Source organism: Fringilla coelebs (assembly GCF_963513975.1).
Source record: "Fringilla coelebs genome assembly, chromosome: 2".
NCBI classification, from domain to species: Eukaryota; Metazoa; Chordata; class Aves; order Passeriformes; family Fringillidae; genus Fringilla; species Fringilla coelebs.
The window spans coordinates 88,352,896-88,375,811 of NC_140029.1; the positions used below are offsets into that span (position 1 = coordinate 88,352,896).

Here is a 22,916-nt window from a genome sequence, read left to right on the forward strand (position 1 = left end):
AGGAGTATACTGAGGACTGAATGGCTTTAGACACTAGACCCCATCCTTGTTTCCAGACATTTCTGCCCAGAGTCACACTGGGGGCTCAGCAGAAGGGAACCTGGTACTGTGACATGAAGTCAGCCCTCTCCAATGCCAGCTTCATCTGCAAGGCCACTGGCTCTGGGCAGATACTTAATTCATTTGGTGGTGTGACTCCTCTCTGGAAGCTGTCCCTCTTTGACCTGAAGGTGTGACTTGGGGTTAGGTTTTGCTTAGAAATGCTGCTGGAAGACAGCCTTTTGATAACTCACAGACATGTGAGGTGATGATACTGCTGTAAGGCATTCAGTCTGCCACTTCCAGTGAGTCTGAGGTTGGAGGCTGGGGCTGGTGATGAGTAGCTGCCCATTGAAGACATCTGGGTCTCTGCCAGCCCTGACACAGTGGTTTTAAATGTCCCCATTCATGGAATGACACCTGTTTGTGTTTAAGTGCCAAAAAATGAATATTTTAGCAGTGAAGGAATTCATTCAATTGTGAAAGGAATGTGCTTAGAAATGTTCCTTCATGGCATAACTGAGCAGGTTTCAGAGATGTGTGCTGCCTTTCAAAAAGGAATGCTTACATCATTCTCTTGGTTCTTTCTTCACATGGAGCCATTTGTATGAGGGTTTTTTCAATTTGTTGGTTTTTAAGTTTAATAGTTCTGCTAATACATAGACACCAGCTGTCAGTTAATTCAAAACAGCAGACTGCTAGTGAAAGATAGCCTCTTTGGAACAGATGTTAGAGAAAATCCACCTGATTTTGTTCAAGAGACTTGTACACGTTGGACGCAGTTAGAAGAGTTATTGTATTAATGAAATCCTGCTGCACCATCCAAGAGAAAGACGGGATATCATCTCTCATGATAAACAAAAGCCTATCTAGCTAGCTTTCTTTAATCTGTAGTCAATATAGGAGATGAAAAAACCTAAACTGTCATTTAAAGTGGGAGTGGAAGAGAAGCACTCAGATCATGTACTTTACCTCTTCAAAAAATAGGTGTTAAATAAGAAGAATCCTTCTCAGTTCCTCGCCCCTGCTTTCTTTTTTTGGTCTTTAATTTTTAAAGCATGGTTTTGGAGATCTTTTTTGTGATGTTTCCTCACACAGTGGTGTCGGGGATGTGATGAGGCTGCCTTCCTGCCTCTGGCTGGCAGCTTTCTGGGCCCTCGATCTTATTTTCTCTGTATGCAAAGTAAAAAACATTTCTCTGCATACACCTTTTTTTTTTTTTAATGGGTGTACTGGATGGAGACAGCAGTTTGTACCACATCTTAAGCTTGGAAAAGTTCAACATTTTCAGAGCCAAATTTTGAATCTGAAATAGAAAAGCAGAATGGGAATGATGGAAAAATGTCTATGGAATCTGAGTAACTTCACTTTCCTAAAGATAAGTTGTTGATAGAAACAGAATTGATTAAATTTATTTTGAATCTGAACCTTGACTCTTGTCCTTTAAATAGGAGATCTTTTCATCAGCAGCTTGGGAAAGATTAGGGTAGAAACATAGCTCAATTGGAAAGTAGCCCTAAGATGGGTAACTGAAATTATTAGGGAGTCAGAGAATTTTCAGTAACATGACATGCTGAAAAGTGCTTAGTTTAATGGAGGACAATAACATAGTGTGTAATAGAGGATTACAAACTAATGAATTATGGGATGAGGATGAATATCCAGACAGAGGATAGAGCTGGAAAACTTAATTATGATAGTGAACAAGAGGAGGATGCTGGGTTTTTTTAACATGATGCATATCTGTGGAACTCACTGCCCTAAAATATTGAGGTTAAGTTCTCGGCAGAATTAAGGATTAACTGTTGATGGAGATGAAAAAATGTATTCATTGTTATGGAAGATGAGATAAACACCCTGTAATTAAAAGGGATACAGATTCTTAAGCTAAAAGTCATAAACAGACTGTTCCAAAGCATCTGTTAAGCTCTGCTGCCTGGTAAGATAGGCCTATCTGCTTGGGCATATGCGGTTCTTTTTGCCCCCATATTTCCTATTTTCTCTCACCTGCTAGAGGGAGAATTGGTAAGGTAGTTTTAGGACTTCAGGAAAAAAAACCCAGTTTTTTTGTTTTTGTTTTTGTTTTTTTTCACAGAGCCAGCTGTTAATGTCTGTTTTTCTGTTTGGAGATTAGATTGTGGTATGGGTTGACTTGCTCTATATATGTACTCTGCCAAGCCCAAGGAGACTCTGATTCCTAGGATTCTTAGAAACAAACAATAAGTGGACTCCCTGGATTTTAGTTCCTAAAGGTGAAACTAACAATGGTGAATTGTATTCTAACATAATATTTACAGTGCTTTTTTCAGATCTAACATATTTCATTATGTTTGTGAAGTGAAAACCAAACCCCAAAAGATCCCTGTATATATTGCAAATGTTTTGATTTGAAGTTTAAATGTTGGTAGCAGGATTTCCATTTTCTCTTCTGTTTTTCTGTCGCTTTGGAAACTCAGACATTCTTTTTGCTCAATCTGAGGGCCCCCAAGGGACAACTGGGACAACACACTAAAGGTGTGACATAATCAAAATTTCTTAGCTCTTGGACCTCATATTGCATTTTAATCTGCATGCCCCACATCTCCTGTGCATTAGCATATCACCTCATCATCTGTAATTGACCACAGTGGGTTAAAGTTCCTGACATGATTTACAGCTAATTCCTCTATACAATTTGGAGACAGAATCTCATTCTGTCCCTGGTGTGAAATCCTAAATGAGAAGTCTCAGCCACATGCACATTATTACCAGTAAATGATTTTTAGTGGAAGTCCCAGGGACCAAATGACACCAAATGTATGGCACAGTGGAAAGTCTTACAACATGATCTTGTTTTCTTGATCATCCAGTCAGTGAGGACCCCATATCAGAAGGATAAACTTGTCTCGCTGGGATATATTAATATAACTAGTAAGTATTAATTTAGGCCATTCAAAGAGATTTTACCTTTTTTTACCTCTTTACCCTGGGGAGGCAAGGAGTGTTACTCATCAGAGGCAACCAGGAGCTGCTGTACTCTTGTTTTTGTCATAGAAACAGATTAATTCGTTTCCTTTCCAGTAACAATGTCAAGAAGTATAATTTCTCTTGGTGAATTCAGGACTAATGGAGGTGGGCGTTGGATTGAGGTGCCTAGACACTCAATTCCTCTATCTGTAAGAAAAGATTCTTTACCCACAGATCTCAAACTCAGTGGCTCCTCAGGGGTGCTCCTTCACACTCCTGCATCCTTCTCACTCCTGGCCCTCTGCAAGGCCTCCTTTTCCTTCAGCCATGCCAATACTGGGTGGAGTCCCAGAACATGGAGTTCAGCCTCCGAAAATCCATCTGAGCATCCTGATTTTCCTTCCACCTTATGCTGTATGCATATCTACCTATCCCAGATCCTTTTACCTGGCCTCTGGAGCTGGCTTTCTTCTGCAGGAAGAATTGAGGATCGGGTGATGCCTTTTGGATGCTTTTGGTTGGGCTGGAATGTGAAGAGAGAGGCATGAGGTTTTTGCATCTCACAAACATTGGCATTGTTTGCTGGTCAGGTCACAGGCACCAGCTGAGTAAGTCTGTTTCTTAATGAATCCAATCTCTCCCTCCTTCAGCTGTCTGTCCGCTAAGTGCCAAAGGAAATGGTGGCTTTCTGACCATAAGAGAAATGGCTGCTCTTCATGCTAGTAGGGAAACTAAGTGTGTGTTCCACTCTTCTCTGAACACTTGGTAGTGATTCTTTTTCAGCATTTGTATCAAACAAGCTGTTCGTATAGGCTCTAAATAATGTGTGAAGCTATGATCAGTGATTGGAGACTCCAAAGCTGAAGTTACAGTAGTTCTGTCTATTTTATAATGGAATACTTAGTGGAAAATGAAAGTGTGTCAAAGGTTAGGTATGGCTTGGGCTATTTGGTTCTAAAAAACACAGGCAGATTTCAAAATTTGTCTACCACACAAAGTTGTCCTTGAAATCTACCTTGTTTTTGTCCAGTCCCATGGTTGTCAGAATACTTTGGATTTGCAACATCCAAGCTGGAGCTTGGGAGGCCCCAGGATGAGCCTTACAACCGTCAGAGCATCCAGGTTTTTGGTTATAAATCCTGCAGCATTGAAAGACCTCAGAACTCCAGGCACTTTAACTTGGGGGGGTCTGTAAACTCTTTGGCATGGAACCAAGAGCGTGGAAGACCTGAGAACCCCATGGTTTTTGTCTCTCATGTGATCCTAATTTCAGTTCTATTCTTTTGGACATCCTTTTCCCTTTAAGCTTATTCCACAATCATTGTTGGTTTGGTGTTTTTTTTTTTTAATCTGAGCTTTCAGCTGCATGCAACTTTATGTCAGTTGTATGCTATTATTTTCAACTTTTTTCCTTATCTCTTTCTCATGGACTTCCAGGATTCAGAGTAGTGGCTGGAAAGATGTAGTCACTGAGTTTATACTCAGCAATCTCTGTTCTTTGCCTATCTAATGTATCCTGAGGAAGGCTTGTAAAATTGAGTTCCTGGTCAATATAATTAGAAAGAGAAGACTGAATTTAAGAACCATATCCTTTCAACACTTGTTAGCATATGCATTTGTACATCTCTCTGCAGGGCTCAGTATTGTTCTGAAGTCATGTGGCAGCGTTACTAAAACTTGTGATTTGAAAAATAATTAATTTGAGAATGGTGCAGTGCCTAGTGAGCTAGCTAAGGATGTGTGAGGCACAGATTTGGTTTGTTTCTCCGCCAGCAGCTTCCTATTCATCCTCAGCAAACATCTTGGTCCTCAAGTTCTCCATATTTAAAATAGTGACAGTAGCATTATCCTACCTAATAGAAATTGCAAGATAAAATATATAATAAGGTGTAAAATGGCTTGTGTACCACGGTGACTGGAGTTTTTCCTTTTTAAAAAACCCATGGAGTTTCATATTTCATTTTCAGGAATCATGGGAGACATAAAAAAAGCCTAAGAAATTTTTTCTCAGCCTTCAGTATTTTTTCCTGCTCTTTCCTGTTGTAATCCCTCTCCCTCTCACTGGGTTAGCAATCTCACAGAAGGGGAATGTCAAGTAAAATTGATTTCAGACTCTTAAAAGGGGGAAAAAAAGTTCATTTTTTTCTATATTGCTGATGCACCTATTATATCTGTATTACATATTTTAAATTCCGTGTTTATAAATATGTTTATAAATTGGTCAGCTTTTGCTGTTTTGCAGCACGATTCCTCAAGCCAGTTGTGCAAAAACAGCTGAGGAGGGCAGAAACAAACAGAGGAATTCGGGAGCACTGTAGCTGGGTGTAATTGGCACTGAGGTTCTGGTGAGATTAAACTACAGGATGAGAAAAAAGAATAAATAATTTGTGAAATTCACAAAGAAATGAAGATGCTGGGATGTGTGCTTTGGGGACCATGGTGGACTGTTCCCAGGAGGGAACCAAATAAATCGGTTTCAGTAGGAGAGCCAGCCTATGCTTTTTGACCATATTAATAATACTCTTCCTTTCCATTTTTTGGCTACACCCATTAATTGAATCATGACATCGATTTTCATACCTGCTATCTGAAAGTGGCCTAAATTTTTACCCTTCATATTTGAAAGAGCCATTTAAATGCAAAGGATTGTTTATTGCCTTGTCCCAGGCATATACACGTGGGACTGAAATTATTTTCTTGATGTGAAGGCATCACTCAGCAACAAAATTCTGTGATTCAGTAATCAAACATTAATGAAGTACAGAGTGAGCTTTTGAATGTTTTTCATGCCCTGATTACTAAACAGAGGTAAGATTTGTTGTGAAGCAAAATGTGTTTGTCCTCACGCTGAGGTTGTGCTGTTGAGTGGGACCCTGAAAGGTGCTGTTGCCGCGCAGCAACACCTTCTGCTGAAGTCTCAGTCAGAGGCAGAGTTGAGTGCAATGGCTGGTCAAAACACAGCTGGATGGACTGCTTACAGCTTTTTCACCATTTATTTTTTCAGCAAGTAAGCAGCCCTGTGTGGTTTATTAACTGAGTACCTGAGCACTGAGTTGGAGTTGCAGCAGCAGGAAGTGGCTTCTAATCTGTAAAGATACTCCTTGGCTGCAAATTCGAGTGGCTGAAGGTTACTGAGGCTTGTAAAGTCTCCCTGGTGGTCACAGCATAACCATAAGAGAGTCATATGTTTTCTTGCTACACAGCAGGAGGAGAGGCTGATCTGGAGCTGTGTTTTCCCCACTGCTTGTTGCTCAGGTCTGGATTTTTCTGTTGACTTTACGTGTGTCTTTGTTTGGGACTGTACTGAAGTACAAACTGTGCTGTAGACCGGTCATGGAGATCTCTTAATGGAAGGTACATTGGAGGTAATGGTGCAGTAAACCAGTATTTTGCAGTATTTGGAGGTAAAAATAGAGAACTGGAAAACTTCATTAAGTTCTAATAATGAAAACGTGAAAAAAAAGAGGTTGGAGGTATAGTTGGTTTGCTTTAATTTTTCCTAACCACCAGTAGAAAGTTTCCACTATTTACAAACTATGAGAGTATTTGTGAAATTTTTTTGCTTAATACAGAATATTATTTTAATTTTTTTAACCTAGAGGAGGGCAGATTAATTATTTTTGTCATGTACTTTCAATGGGAAGGCAAATATTTATATTGTGTTAATTTTCACAAGTGCACAGCAGGTTTTTTTTCTGTAGCTAGTCTAAGTCAGTGTAAATTTTATGGCAAACCAAAGGCTGGAAAAACTAAAAAGCTAAAAATGCTTTAAAGTACTTGAGTGTTCTCACAATTTTTTGGCTGAGAGTTCAGTTTTGTATGACAAGTGAAAACCGCTGAAAATATCTAGCTGCAGCATTGGTTTGCAGTGGTACAACTTTACACTTCCAGTAAGTGAATTTCAAACAGAAGAGTTTTTTGAGTCTTCTAAATTCATACTCAGACATTTGCCTTGTGTTCCGGTGTGAGTTACCCTGCAGGCTCTGGTGTTTGAGGCAGGTACCTGGCTGTGACCTGCAAGTTGCTTCCATGTATTTTGCTGAGAAGGTTGCTGCTTGATAACTGCTTGTACATGCACCATAGACATGTATAGAAAGGCCCATTCCACTTCGGTCAAGGCTAATTTATCTGTTTTTACTTGGGAGTTTTGTGTGTAGCTTTTTCTGTTGTCGCGCACAGTGCTGAGCAGCCATCCTGCAGTCGTCTTTCTGACGGACACATTTGATGCAGGGAGCTTTGAAATTACTTTTTAAAAGCAAAGTGAACAAACATTGTTGATATGGGCTTGGATCTGCCTGTTGTTAAAATCTTATTTTAGAGCAGAAAAGGTGAGAGAGATATTACACATTCAAATACTGGGTATTTTATGTACTTTATTGGTGGAGGGATCTTTTAGCAGAAAAAGGCTGTCAAGAAAGGTACAGCACTGCTTTAGGGTGTTGATTCTGATGTTGTTACATAAAAGTTACAGAATCCTTAGAGGCTTTTAGCCATAGATATGTAAGATTGAATAAATGTTATATTGTCTTTTTTCAAAGATCCTAGAGGTAACCGTGCATTTTAATGAGCATGTGGAGGGGTCATTTGAAAATTGCATAGAATTTTGCTTTTCCTGGTAGCTCTATTTCCTTCACAGTGGCCTCCTACTGTGGTTTCTTTCTTTATAGAAAGAAAAGAATAACCTGCATTTTAAATCTGCTATAGCACTTTGCACCATTGGTGTGCTGCTTTTGTGCTTATGACAAAATGACAAATTTGGAAGTATGGGGAGTAGTGACCTGAAGTGCTTCTCTTCCTCCCCTCCAGGCACTTGCATGCATATGCGCAGGCACACGTGCACAGTCGTGCCCTCCCTGTTTCAGAGTCCTAGCAGGCATGTAGCACTCCTCTGCGGAAAAGAAATGTGGCATTTGGGTCAGTGTTTCTAGTTCACAGACGACCTGTGATGTAAGATGGCTTATTGCTGTGCACAACAAGAATCTCTGATGCACTTGTTAAATAGCCTGTAAAGAGCTGCAGGCTCAGATCCCCTTACATTTCAGGAGTTTTAAGAATTGAATGATGACCTCGTAAGAGGCTGCAGCTCTGTCTGGTTAATTATATCACAGGTGATGGTGTTGCATTATGTGCACGTACAGCTGAGATGTGTGCCTAAGCAGTGTATGCTGGGTGCTAGCCTATTCCCATTGCTTGTCCCGTGGGATTTGTTTAAGCCAGGAAAAAATGTGACTGTTAATGAGCAGAGAGAGGTTAGCACCTGTCTGTCTAACCCATACTTTTTCTGTATTTTATTGCATCGAAGGAATATCACTGCCTAACGAACGGTTCCAGCGCATAAACAGCTAAACAGTACTTGACATTTAAAGAGATTTTCTGTTGTGCACTTGTATAGTCAAGAGTAATTCTAATCCTATTAAAGATATTATGTCATGGAGGCGTGTCCTGGAGGAGAAGGCTTCTGCTAACTGGCCCGATGGAAAGCAGAGGGGAGGGGCGAGCAGGAGGGCGGATTTATTACTCGATAGTTAGGTCAGGGATTTCTGTGGGAAATGCCCAGTGGTTGCAGTTGCTGATGATTTCACGGCAACAGCAGTGAAACACAGAGTGCGCTCCGGTAGCGGGTTACTGAATGAGACACTGCAAATGGGTGGAAAGAAAAAAGACAGCGTGTGAGAGAGAGTCAGAGAGACACAGAGAGGGAAGCTGAGAGCAAGGAAAGTGCTCCGGCTCGAGGAGAGTCTCCCAGGTGTACTGCAGAAGCTTTTTGGAAATGGATGCAAGGACCATCTGCTGCCTATAGATTAGAGGACTGTAGACTAGGAGTGCAGAGAAAGAGCTTATGGCTCTTTTTAATAAAAATCAAAGTTCTGCATAACTGATTCATCAAGATAAATCATGAGTGTGCTCTTGCATGGGATATTAATGTATAAATCCATGCTTCAGGCAGACATAGTTCAGCCTACATTGCTATAAAAAATAAACCCAGCAACAATGCAGTGAATAAATTCTGCAGTGATTATCTGATTTATGTACGAAGAAAAAGAGAAGCAAAACACAGACAGCTCTTAGCGCACTGTGGCATTTGCAAGGCACTGCATTTAATGCTGAGAGATGCTATACATTAAATCTGACAACTGTGAAAAGAGAGATCATGGAGAAGTCAAGTAGTGAGGATTCTTCAATTCACCGGAGTCCATCTTTGGATAGCAAAGACTCAGATTTTGCTAAACCTTCTACCTCAGGGAGGCAATTTGGTCGAGGTTTTACTGCAGGAGCTTTCTATGGTACAACTGGATCACGCACACAGAGCCACACTGGGGTCGGAACCGGGACCGGCGCTGGGACTGGAACTGGCGTAAAAAGTGAAAAATACAGTGCACCCAAAGGCAGCAAATACGTGGTCTTTTACCTGGATCTATCCTTTGTTTTCCTTTTAGAATTTAAGAAGTGCAACATGGCAAGAGGCTGCCTGTGTTGTTTGAAATACATGATGTTCCTTTTCAATTTAATATTTTGGGTGAGTACTGCCTTTTCAGTTGCCTTCATCTGTTAGTGTATCCTGTACTGCTGCATTATGTGTATAGTGCATCTTTGAAGCAGTACTGTAAGTTCTCTCCTCCCCTCCCTCTCTCTCATACCTGCTTGGAATATTTTCAGTGTTAAACTTGTGTCTACTGGGAAATGCACATGCTTTCTATATCTTTATTGCTACCTGGTTGCTGTAGTTTGGCTTCTAATTGCTCAGACTTGCTATTCTAATGTGCTTTGAACTGGGTTATCTAAGAAAGGGCAGAATTGTTGCCCTTTAAGGAAGACCAGAATTATTGTAGCATTAAAATCCTGCAGTGGCTGGATTGTTGCATTCTGTTGTAATACTTGTTCTGCAAAAAGCTGAAGGTTGATTTTTAAAGTATATTTTCATTGTCACCATAAATCTCATTTGCTTTGTGTAAACTTCATTTGACAAAGTGCTTTTTTCATTTGAAGGAAGTTCTGTCCCATTTCTCCAGTTAAAAGCAGTAAATCATGTATGTTCTAACCTCTTAAGGTCTCAGCATAAATGTAAAATGCCTGGAATGGTGATTTAATGTGGATTCGGTTTCAGCTGCAATTGTGCACATTGGTGTGTGAAGTTGGAGACTTGCACTTGCTTCTCAGGGATCAAAATTGATTTTCCTCCATCAGCCAAGAGGTGTGAGGAGTTGCAACAATGAATGTTTCAGCCAGCAAGTTAAAAGCGTAATGGCTACTTTGAGCAAAGTATTGTCACGTACACGGGAGGGAGAAAAAGTTAGGTCTTCTGCCAGCTAAGCATCCTTCAGTCCAGTATTTTTAAGGAAATCACAGGCTCCTTGAAGTACTGAGTATTCATGAATATAACCCAATATGAAAGGGTTGCTGAGTTTGAAAGCAAAGGTCACTTCTTTCCTGGTGGTTACAAAGCTTGGGCACGTGAACAAAACCATTCATGGTTGTGATCCAGAAACATACAGTAAGCCTCATAAATAAATGAAAACACCATCCTGGGATTTATTTTGGAAAAAGGGGCATTAGCAGTTTAGTTCAAATAGCTACCTCTGCTGTACAGATATCATTGTTCAAATTAGAAGCCTTACTAGCAGGTTGTCTGTTTATCTTGACCCACTTACTGAAATAACCTCTAAGAGCAAGAGTTAATGGGAGATTTGGTACAGTGTTGAACTGCTCACGCAACAGTGAGCTTTTATCAGTAATAGACTGAAATGCTAGACTGAAATTACTCAATTGGCATCTTGTGGGCATCTTACTGAAATAGCAAGATAGAACTGATCACTGAAGAACATCTGATAAAAGTTCACTTATGATTTTAATTTTTTTTACTTTTTCTGTACACATACCCTACTAGAAAGTTGCCATATGTCTTTTTGGAATAATTTTAAACACACCATATTTATATCAAACTGGCTATTTGACTCAATGCTGCATTACTTTGACACCTTGAACTATTTTTTTTCACATATGTATGTGGTGACTAGTTTTAGAAAAGCTTTTATCTGGTCTCATTACTCATGTCCTCTGTGATCTGTTATGTAGGTGTCTCTTACTCCTCACCTCCTTAGATTCAATATCTTTCTTTGATTTTTTTCTTCTTCCCAAGCAGCAATTTTCTTGACTCTGCATCAGACATTCAGAGTCCTTTTTTTCCATTCCTTGAACTCACAAGAACATATCAGACTTCATCTGTGTGCTCATCTCTGTCTGCTCAGCTCCCACTGGACTTTTATACAAACACATTGCTGCTTAGGTTAAAACTAGCCTACCATCTGGAACAGTTCTCCAGTGTCCTGTGCTTCTTCAGTTCTTACCCTTTTCTCTTAATCCCCTTCACACTCTCCTTACCATGTCTTTTGTTGTAAGGCTTATATAATTTTTGTTTCTGTTACTAAGCTTTATCACCACATCTCTGGCCAATATTCTAAAAATGCCTATTTTTTAAAATATGAACTATGCTATTCAGAGTGAAAATAATGCTCTGGCCTGGTGAATCTGAGAGATTATTGAAAAATGCAAAGATGTCAGGTACTTTTCAAAGTAGTTTACAACAGACATGTGATCCTTCAGCCTAGTTTAAATTTCTCAGAAGTCCTCCCTTCTTAACTGTAGCTGTCTTATACTCAATTTTGCAAGCCAGAATGATGTTCCCATGCATTCTTCCGGTTTTGCTGTATTCTTTTTTTTTCCTTTTTTGACTGTGCTGTTTTATTGTTTGAGACATTCAAATGAACATCATCCTTTGAAGCACACTACACTATTTGTGTTCTGTAGTTTACCACCTCTGGCTTCATAGTTGGAACCTCCACTAGTTCCATCATGAATATCTGACAGGTTGTGAATGTTTGACTCTGTGCTCCTTGCTGGTGCTGTGCACCTGCAGCATCTCTCACTGCTGCCCTGAACCCTCCTGCTAGCCCAGCACTGGACTCCCCACACAGCTCTGCCAGTGCCCTTTGCTCCTACCCTGCGCTGAAGCACTCCCTGCTGTTTCAGTCCTATCTTTCTTCTTAACCTACTTTTTCCATTCCCAGGTTTGCCTGTTCTCACTGCTTCCTTCTGAATTTCTGTTAAGAAACCCGACTCCAAAAACATGAAGCTGTGGCCTGCTCTTGAGCAGTGACTATCATCTTTTACAATGCAAGGTGATTTATTTTTAAAAAGAGAAGCTTCACTTTTAAACTTGAAATTTCCTGAACTGTAATTTAAAGCAGAATGAGGCTCCTGGTCTTCAGAGATGAGGAGACACTTCCACACTGTTACCATAGACATTGGTGCTTGTGAGATGCTTCCTCTGAAAATGAACACTGGAGGTGTCCTTTGGCATCCCAGCATGCTGGGCATGATTGTTTGTACTGATGCTTAGTGTTGGCTCACAGGAGGATGTTCTTCTGTAGGAAAAGAGGAACTTTTCCCATCATTTCTTCCTGAGACAGAGAAATAGGGCCTAATCTGTGCCTCATGGGCCAATGAGCTCTACTCCTCTTTCAGCCTTGCAGCTAACTCACACAGATTTGACAACTAATTATATGTGAATATTATATATTACACACATTATTTTTACATACAATGTATTTTACTTATTTTAATGTGTACCTACAGATACTTACGCACAATGGTATGTTTCAAGTGATGGAGAAGTGCAGTAGTCAATGGATTCTCTCTGCATTTTGTACATGCTGTTCCTGTGATAACTGCAACCAAGAGTTGTAGCAAAAATTCACTGTCTGTGAATTCAGTTCAGGGCAAGAAAATGCAGCTTTTGAAAATTGCTAGCATGTGTATCAGTTAACCTGGAAGAATCGCCTAAGAGTTGTACAAAGCAAATTTGTCTAAGTGGGGCCTAGCAGTAAGTTAGAACAGAAGGTGTTTCTCCACTGAATTACTGAGAGCTTCAGGTATTTCTCTGTGTCCCTCTGATTCTTAACAGTTGTTCATGGCCATCTGGCATTGCTTTCTTTCAGAGATTAGGAAAGTCTGAGCTGAGGGTTAAGGAAGCTTATAGTATTTAATTGTGTGGCTAGGATGATGATTTACACTGAATTCATCCTAAGTGCATAATATGTTTTGCAAAGGGCCTGGATGGACAACTACAAATGTTAATTGATTTAGTTTGCCTTCAAGAATATTTATGTGCAAACATGTGGAGATTGCAAAGTAACCGATATTGCTCTGCAGAAGAAATAAAGTATTGATTTTTGTTTCTACAGATAGCAGCTAAATTGTCAAGCAAGGTAATCACTAAATATAAACATTAGGGTATATGTCTTTCAATGGGAGATTTCACTTCATTGTTATTAGAGGAAAGGATTACAATAATTATTTTCACAAAATGTATCAGAAAATATTATTGGTTATAGAAAAAGAAGTTCTGTGAAACATAATTAAAAAAAAATCACTCATTAAATGAGCCTTTCATGTGGTCTTAAAATGGAAATTTTGAAATGACTGGCATAAGATACCAAAAAGTCGCTAGGGAACTTTGCAAGCAGTCAATGGTCATGGTTACATTTTGTCTTGTTCTATTAATTTAGCTTAGGTTAATGAGTCTGCATACAGAAGCATTTATAGTAGGCATCTTGATAATTTTTACTGTTGCTTAATTTTAATATAAAATGCATTTTACTAGGAGCTGTATGGCAAGATTATTAAGTCTGATCTTTTGTGTTTCAAGAAGAGCTGAGAAAAAGCCAAGCATAACCAAGAAAATCCTTAATGGTGTTTATTTGTTAAAAGTTTTAAATTTTAAACAACTAAAAAATCTGATAAGAATAATACCTCTGTATTAATGTTACAATTAAAAGCAGAAGTTATAAGCAGAAGTTACAATTTATCTAACTTAAGTGGAATCAAATATAGAAATTCAGTTATTTAATATTTACTTTGAAAGTAAATTTTCTACTAGCATTTTCCTTTTACTGAAACATAAATTTAGGAGAGCAAAACATGATTTGGAAACTTGCTGGTCCAGCAGGAGCTGCAAAAAGTCAAATACAGCAAATTTTTCCCTAATGCTCTGTAATTACAATAATGGATAAAGACTGTTGCTCCTGGATAATATTCTTCTGCATTAATTATTTGTGCAATTTAATCTTAGAGCAGGACTAATTAATACTTTTTTCTGTAGATTAAAACCAATATTATGCATTTATCAATGAGCATAAAGACAGTAGTAGAGCAGCCATGCAGGCCACTTTTACTCAAGTCTCAGATCACGCTGAAAGAGAGGGAGCATGTCCATTCTTTGGGTCTGGCTGCTGTCAAAGCTCTTGGTACTGTAAAGCAGCTAACAACTTTAGAATGGTTTGCATAAGGTAATCCATACTTATTTATGCCAAACTGGAATAAATAATATAGTGCACTGTTCAGTTTGAAGTATAAAGCTTTAATGCCTAACTGAACCTGTTGGACAGACAGTTAAATCATGTGAAGAGACTGTCCCTACAAAAAAAAAAAAATCTCTGAGGTTTAAAAGGGGTGGACAGTTTGTCCCTTAAATCAGAATAAAATTGCTACCGACAAACAGCTTTGGAGAGGACACACATTAAATTTCTCTCTCTTTTGTAGCCCTCCCGCTGGCTGCATTATCTGATAGTCTCCATTTTCTCACACAGGGGATAATGACAAAGAGAGACAGTGAGTGACCCTGGGATGCTTGTCTCTTGACATAATAGTGATATTTACTTCTGTTGTATTTTCACTCTAATGACATAAGTGTGGTGACAGTTGTGGTACAATCCTGTGAAAATAAGACTATCCAAAAACACCCAACCAACCTAAAACAAACAGATAATGCCCAAACAAACAACCCCTGCCCCCAACCAAAAAAACACCCCACATGAAAAACTGAAGAGAAACCAGCAAGACAGTGAATTCTGGAAAAGCTAGTGTTTTTAGTTGCATTAGCTGGAGAATTCTTGTTTTTTCTGATAGGGATTTAAGAAGCTGTGAAAAGATCCCAGCTATTTGTTTTAGTTTCCTATCCAAATGGTATAGCACTGTTGGTGTCCCTATGGAAACATGTATCTCGGTGGGGGAGATCTATTAGAAAAACATTTTAGCATGACAATGTTTTGGCTGGGAGGAGAAGGAAAGGTAATATTGAGTTCAAACAGTGTGCTGTCCTAATGAATGTAAGGTAAATGAAGTCCATTTGTAACCAGCATGATGACATTACAGAATAATATTAAAACGTTATTGGAGACCTGAGACTAGTTTTAATTTAAAATATTGAGGTTTGCTTGAGAGCTGAGTTAACACTGATTAATCCGGGTGGTGAGGGCCTCATACTTCGTTTTAGGGTCTAAGCTGTTTCAGTTTGATAGGCAAGACATGAGATACAGCATTTTTTGCAGTGTTCCTCTCACTAACTACTCTTCGCTAACGCTATATTTTATTTAGGTTGTTTTGGCTTTATTTTTTTGGATGCGGGGGATTTTAAAATTATTTTGGTTTTCCTTCAGTGTGGAAGTGCTTTAATTCTAGCTGTAGGTAGGTGTGAGAGCCATTTGTGTCTGTTATTTTGGATAAACAATGAGTTGATTCATCACTCAGGCAGACTTGTACACAACTGTTGTAATGTGGCCTGTTGGACAGTTTGTTCATTTGTACATCAGGAAGTTTATTGTCAATGAAGGGGAGAAGCACAGTAAGAATTTCAGTTTGGAAAACAAATTCCTCCCCTCCAGTTCTCCCTGCACTCTTGTACTCCCAGAGTTAAATCTTTCTTTAAAACATATGACTCAGGTTCTGTTCCTCATATCCTTTGAGGATGTGAGGATGACATTAAACAAATTTCTTCAGCCTTCTATGTTTCAACTCCCCTAACTTTAAAAACAAGACTGTATCGAATTTCCATAAAGCAATGACTTATTGTCAGTTTTGAATAAGGGTAATAACTGTGATATTTCCTACTTAATCCTGCATTCCTAGACCCCTTTAAGTAAGCCACTTGGTAGGGCCTTGGTTAGCAGGGTCCCTTTTTGTCTGCTCCTGCTACCCCCCCCAGGTAAGTAGGTCTGCAAGAGGCCCATCTAAAGGGGTATAATCTTTCTCATGTGAGTAGAGGATGAGCTTGTAACCCCATTATCTGGCTGTCCAAGGAGGCATCTAATTTGTTTATTTAAACACTGCTGACACACAGCGAGACCTGGGTAGAAAAGATGGGAGAATGCATTCTGGTTTCTGGAAAGTAAAGTGTGGTCTGTTAGGGTTTTGCTGTACACATAGTTGGGACGTTCCTAATGGGCAGCCAAGTCACCACAGGTATTATGGAATATTGTAGGTCCTCTGTGTTTGTAACACGTAAAGTTACCCAGCCTTGCAGCAACTTACGAAAACTGTGAACAAAAGGAAGAATTCTGTTGTTTATGTTGGGCTTTGCTGTAAATATCTTGCAGAAATAAAAAAGCCACACTTCCCAAACAAAGGGAAGGGACCTCATATGGCTGAAGGTCTGTTATTAGACAGTGAATGTTTGTTGAACCTATTGGGGACTTCTCACATAAAACTTAATAGTTTTAATACCACTTTATAGAAATTACTGCAGACACTGAACTGAAAGCCATTTCAGAACTTTCTGACACAAATTAGCTTTAAGTCAACTCAGATCTCCATTTAGCTCGGTCCCTTGCTGCTTAGGAGCAACTTAAATTGCTTAATTTATTCATCACAGATAATTGAACTTCCAGTTGTTTGGAAATTTGACTGGAATGATTGTTCTTTTCTGCTGCCTTTAATGAGCTGGGCCAAAGTTCACATGGCTGTCCGAACCTTCTTCATTTAACTACTGCATCCAGTATAGCAAGGATGGTGAACATTCATGGCGCTTGCTGCCAGTTTGAATTTTAGAAGTCATCCACAGCTCATCTTCAGTACTGTCTCTCCAAACCTGGCACCCTGGCCAGTGGCTTTGTCACTGCTCAGGTAACGCAGCCAGGGCTAGGCTCTCCACAGGGCTACAGAACATCCAGCCACTGTTTGTTGTTACCCTTAATCAAGCCACAGACAAGTCCCTACAGTCTTCGTGAGCACAGGAAGACTAGATTGCCATTTCTTTTTATTTCTTTCTTTTCTTCCTTGTGTTTGCTATGTTTTTGTTGTTAAACGTAGGATATGAGAATTAACTTTTCAGAATCAAAAGAATTAATAATGATTAAAAATGTTGCTTATTTTAGTAGGGAAAGAACTCTGTACCCATGGATTCTTTTGAATCTACTTGGTCCCATTTCAAGCTCCTTTTGCTAATCCTGTCTTCTGACTGCTGAATGAAAACCCCTTATTACTGTTTCTAATCAATGCTGCAGGGATAGTTTTGAAGATACATTAAACTAGTCTCTACCGTCTTTCTTCCCATATAACACTGGCAAGTCATGAAGCATGAGAGACTGAATTTGTATATTTTTATTTCTTTTGTGGATTTCCCCATTCTTCTGTTTTATGTGCATTCTGGTACCATTTGTACTGTTGTAGGTACAAATTATAGGTCTGCAGTAGAAAATGATCACATTGTAGTTGATTCTTTAAAGTGTATGACATGTATTGAGAGTTGCTGCAAGGAATAAAAACCAGCAGAAACTGGTATGCTAATCATCTGTTACAGAATTATTAATTTCTAACACTGTATTGAGTTGTGACTGATAAGTACTTTTTTTTTTACTAAAATAAGCACGGTTTAATGGTTTTAATTTTTTATGATGAAGAAGACTGAAGCAAGACAATAATGGGCTATGGATGAAGATAAGATTATGAACAGATGACTATAAGCTGTAGGTTTTATCAGCTTAACAAATTACCAGTCATTAAGAGAGATGCATTAGTTGCTTGTGTGCACATTTCTACCATGTTGTGGATGTACTGCAAAGCTTAAACCATGCAGTTTACTCTGCAAATAACGTATGGAGTGGTTAACAGTGGAAGCAGTTAACTGGGAATAATTCCATCATATATAGTCATGTCTCTATACCACAACATACAATCACTGAGGCTAAAATTATTCAAAAATAAAACAGAGAATAAAGAATTTGCATTGTACTATTCAATCAAATTTCCTCAATTTGCTAACTTAGAGAATTGGAATTTACTAGGAGGGCTGCTTCTGAATTAGAGGTTTGTTCTTTTAGGCTTCTTTAATTGATGTATTAAGCACACTTTGTTTTAAATAGTGCTGCTGAATACTTACATTTTGTTAGTAGCTGTGTCACTGCTGAGAAGCATGGATTCTTCACAAGATTAATTTTTTCTTCTGTATTGTCTTGGAGAGTTTCCAGCTAGTTATGGTCATAAGCAGGTAAGAGAGGTGTCTCCAAATAGATTGTAATTCAGAAATGTAAACATCTATTTTTGTCTCATTTCATAGTAGTTTTAAACTGAACTGACGGGTAAGAATCTTATTATCCTTTACTTCTGTGTTCATCCCCCACTTTTTACCTTTCATCAAGTTATTGCTGTGTTCCCAAGTTTCCCTTTTTCTTTTGTGGTGTCCTCTGGGTGCAGAGACACAAATTAGAAAAAAATAAACTTTATGTTCTCAATTGCTCTTTCCTTAGAGTTTCAGTTGCCCTCTCTTCTCCATTTTCACTGCTTTAAGGAATTGATATTACATCTGTTGCCGTAATCCCAGAGTGCCTTAGGACCACTTAATGTATTTATCCTCTTGACACCCTGTAAGTATGGGCCGTGCTTTTATCCTCCTGATACAGATGGAAAGCTGAGACACCAAAACAAAGAGAATGTCTGCATTAGAGCACAGGGTAGAGGGCTGAGAGCCTTTAGAGACCAGAACTAGCAAGTTGTCATGGTTTAACCCTAGCCAGCAACTCGGTACCACACAGCTGCTTGCTCATTTCCCCACCCCTCTACCCCAGTGGGATGGGGAGGAGAATCGTGAGAACGGTAAGTGGGTTAAGGTAAAAGTAGTTTAATAATAGAAATAAAATATAATAACAACAATAACTACACAATGATAATTGTAATTAAAAGGGAAATAAATGAGAGAGATATAAATTAAATCCCCAAACCCCCGAGTGATGTATAATGCATCCACTGACTGATGCCCACCCCATCCCTGAGCAGTGATTGATGGTTCCTGGCTGACTCCCTGCAGTTTATGTACTGCAAATTATATTCTATGGTATGGAACATCCCTTTGGCCAGTCCTGCCTACACTCCCTCCCAGCTTCTTCTGCACCTCCTAGCTGGCAGAACATGAGACCTTGAAGTGTCCTTGACTCAAGGTAAGGAGAGCTCAGCAACAGGTGGGAGGCACTGGCACAGATTGCCCAGGGAAGTTGTGGATTCCCCATCCCTGGAGATGTTCAAGGCCAGGTTGGGGCTTTGAACAACCTGGTCTAGTGGAAGGTTCCCTGCCCATGGCAGTGTGTATGGAATTAGATGATCTTTAAGGTCCTTTCCAACCCAAGGCATTCTGTAATTCTGTGTTACCAATGTTATTCTTATGCCAAATCCAAAACACAGCTGTACCAGCTACTGTACCAGCTGTACTGTACCAGCTACTAGGAAGAAAACTAATTCTATCCCAGCCAAAATCAGGACAGATGTCCACATGCAGCAGATTTCAGCATGGAGAGGCTTGTGTTGAGATCTGTATGGCAGTGCCCACGAACTCAGAAATCCTGCAGATCACTTCCTTCAAGCTTGGGTGTCTGCAGCAGTCCTCCTGCACTTTCATTGCCAGATTAGCTTGGGCAGAGACAGCTTAAATCTGTCTATATCCATGGTGTAGATGTGTCCTTCTAAGAGACTTGAACAAAGTTAAACTGAAATTGAATCTGGATCCCTGAAGTCCCTGCTAAGTGTCTTAAGCAACCAACCATCTGTTATGTGCCATTTGCCTTGTGAGAGGCTTCAGAGCCAAGCCACCCCAGAGCTCCACATGCTTGTGCAGCATTGTCTGCAGGCACAGAACTAACAGGTTTAGGTACAGCATCCTTTTATTTGGCTGTGTACTCCAGAGGTCTGGCATCATGCCACTGACATCCAGAAGCACCTAGAGGAGGGGAAGTTTTCTCATGACACGACATAAACCCTAAACCTCCCCACCCCCTGCAAAGTGTCACGGATTAAACTGCAGGTCTTTTCTTGAGATTTTCATCCAATGGATGACAGTCAGGGTGAAGACTTGGCTGCAGGATATCTCTCTTTATTGATTACATTTTTTTTCATATTTTTCATATTTTCATAATATTTTTTCATTAGTCCAAAACAGCAAATAAAGTATATTCCATAACTAACAAAGAAGTAACCCAACATCGGATTTAGCACTTAGAGAAGGTAGAGTTGTTGCATGGCTGGCAGTAGGATTTCTTCCTACTTTCCATAGCCCCTCAAGCCATATGTTAGTCTTTTAGTGCCTGAGCAATGTTTGTGCTGATGGCTTTTTCAGCATGTGGAATGTAGAGAGGACTCTCAGGTGGGACCCTCTCTTTGCACTTTCAGCCTCTGGGAGGATGTTGGGATGTCTTTCAGTGCAACGTTGGTTTTGTGTCTTACAGGATGCAGTCTAAAATGCAGATTGCTGGAGTTATATTTGCTCCTGGTTTGATACTTTTTTGTTTGTTTAGGCTTTTTTAGGTGTTAGCTACTCTCATAATAGAATATGCCTGTGGAGGTGGCTATGATGTACGATGTTGGTGTGATAGAGCTGTCTGTTACTTTGGCAGGTTGGAATCCCATTTTCTGTGGAAATTTGAGTTTGTCTTTCTGCTCTTAGTTAGAAGGAGAACCTGACACTGTTGCTGGATTTTGTTCTTGTTTCGTCTCTTAGTCTGTTTGTCCATTTACAGCTTAATTGAAATAAATAATTGTTGTGTTTCATGATTTAGTAGATATTAGTGGTAAGGTTCACCTTATTAGTGGTAGAATTTCCATGGTTCTGTTTTGAGTATTTAAGTTCATCATCCAAATAAACCATAATGGAGTTACAATTTAATACTACAATGTTTGACTTCTGGTATATTGATTTATCTCCCATTCATGAAGCTCAAATGCAATACTAGATATACTGGATCACACCAAATGTTTGTGTATCTTGCCTTTCAAAGTATATGGTAAAAGATGCTTAATAGAGACTAAAGAAATTAAGTGAATTCATGGAACTCCTTACAGCCATTTATCCAAATTCTCTAGCAGAAAGTCTACTTTTATAATTAAATATTCTGTGAAAGGGAATTTCCTTTAAAGTCTTGTGCTTGCTAATTTCAGTAGATGCTGGCAGTTATTCTGCAAAACAGTAAACCATCCTCCATTGTCTTGTCATTACTATTTTAAAAAATGTTTATTTTATTACTGTAATGGAAAGGAAAATCAGAAAAAATAAAATTTAAAATAAGGAAAAAGTAGTATTTAGCAATGCATACAGCATAACATATGTTTAGATCATGGAGTCAGAAGAAAACCTCTAGGTTGGTAGGAACCTCTAGAGAACATCTGGTCCAACCTTCTGTTAAAGGGAAATCCTTAGTTTGTGTTACCTAGGGCCCTGTCAAGCTCAGCACACACAGTATTTATAGCAAGAGAAACGACAGCATGTCTCTTGGTGATTTGTTCCAATGTTTGTTTTCAATTAGTTCAGTTTGTTTTCAGTTTTTCTTAATAGCTATGCCAAAATTTTCTGTGAAGCAACCTGCATTCATTATTTGTCTTGGTGGAACAATGCAGGATGGTGTTCAGTTTCTGGAGCTGGGAAGACCTAGCCTGGATAGTACAAGTGTGGTCTGACAAGTGCTGCCTAGACTGGAATAATCCCATCTCTTGATCTGCAGGATACAGTCTTGCCAATGCTGCCTGAGGCTGTATTTAAATGCTTGCACTAATATTTCTGTAGTTCTGTAGTGTAGCTTTTAATATCAAGTTTAGAGTGGCAGCATGCACAGAGCTCTGTATAGAGTTCTGTGAGATGAAGAAGCTCTGTTGTGAGGACAGAATTTCTTCCTCAGTTCTGAGCATTTGCGCTCACATTACATTGCTGCAATTAGACACTCATCCTTTTATTGTTTTTCCCTCTGGACTGCCTTCCCTGGCAGCCTCCTCTGAAGCACACTTCAGCTAAACCGCTTCTCCTTCTTCAAACTATTCAGCAATTTTTGTAGCCCATCCTGCAGCTCTGTCCCTGTTGGTCATGCTCAGTTTTAAACTCCATCTAGCTTGAAGGTGCAATTGGCACAAGTGCTGACAAGAACAGAAACATTGATCTTATCACTCCTCCGTCCAAGTGGCCGCAGTGTGTGATTGTGTTCTCTGGTACCGTGTATTGATTTTAAGCGTTGCTTTATGTGTTACACGGCTTCACACTATTATCAGAACTGCTGACTGCTTTTTTTTTTGTTCCATGTTTCTGCTCTGTTTAGGGCTCCTGCAGCCCAGCTACTACTTGTATTCTCTGTTATGTTCATTCTCATTAACAGAGTGTATATCTCAGAATAATGAGATTTTAGGAGTTAATGATCTTTACCAGCAGGGTTGGGAGTGGGGCAGGTTAATGGTTGTGGGGTTTTGTTTTGTTTGGGTTTCTTTAAAAAATGAAAAAGCTATTTTTTTGGTGCATTCTCATGAGTGACATTTTTTTAAATGTTATTTTATATTTTAGACTTACATAGAGGGAGTCTGGGCAACAGCTAAACTTTGAAAGCAATACGCTTGTATGAAAAATAGTCTGTAAAAATAGTGTTGTTCTTTTAAAAACGTTTTATTGAAGTGCAGACTGCCTGACAGCTCTGAGTGTTTCCCAACAGTGTATCTGTTCTGACATGTGTCCTAGTTTTAGACCTTTTCCAAGTTCATGAATGCATTTTCTTCAGAGGGCTGTATTAAAGCCCAGCAGTATTTCTTTCAGGATACTTCATCTTGCTTGTCCTCCCAGAACAAGCTGGGATCAAGCATGT

At 39.3% G+C, this 22,916-nt stretch overlaps 1 protein-coding gene across 2 annotated transcripts in view; it reads left to right on the forward strand.

Annotated features, from left to right (window-relative positions):
- The window catches only part of TSPAN9 (tetraspanin 9), a 168,286-nt gene that overhangs the window by 67,540 nt on the left and 77,830 nt on the right, over positions 1-22,916 (forward strand). For both annotated transcript variants that reach the window (XM_084226681.1, XM_084226680.1), the window contains one exon: positions 9,423-9,502. In XM_084226681.1, the coding sequence (XP_084082807.1) occupies positions 9,440-9,502 (63 nt within the window). In that variant the 5' untranslated portion in view covers positions 9,423-9,439. The remainder of the gene's footprint in view (positions 1-9,422; positions 9,503-22,916) is intronic.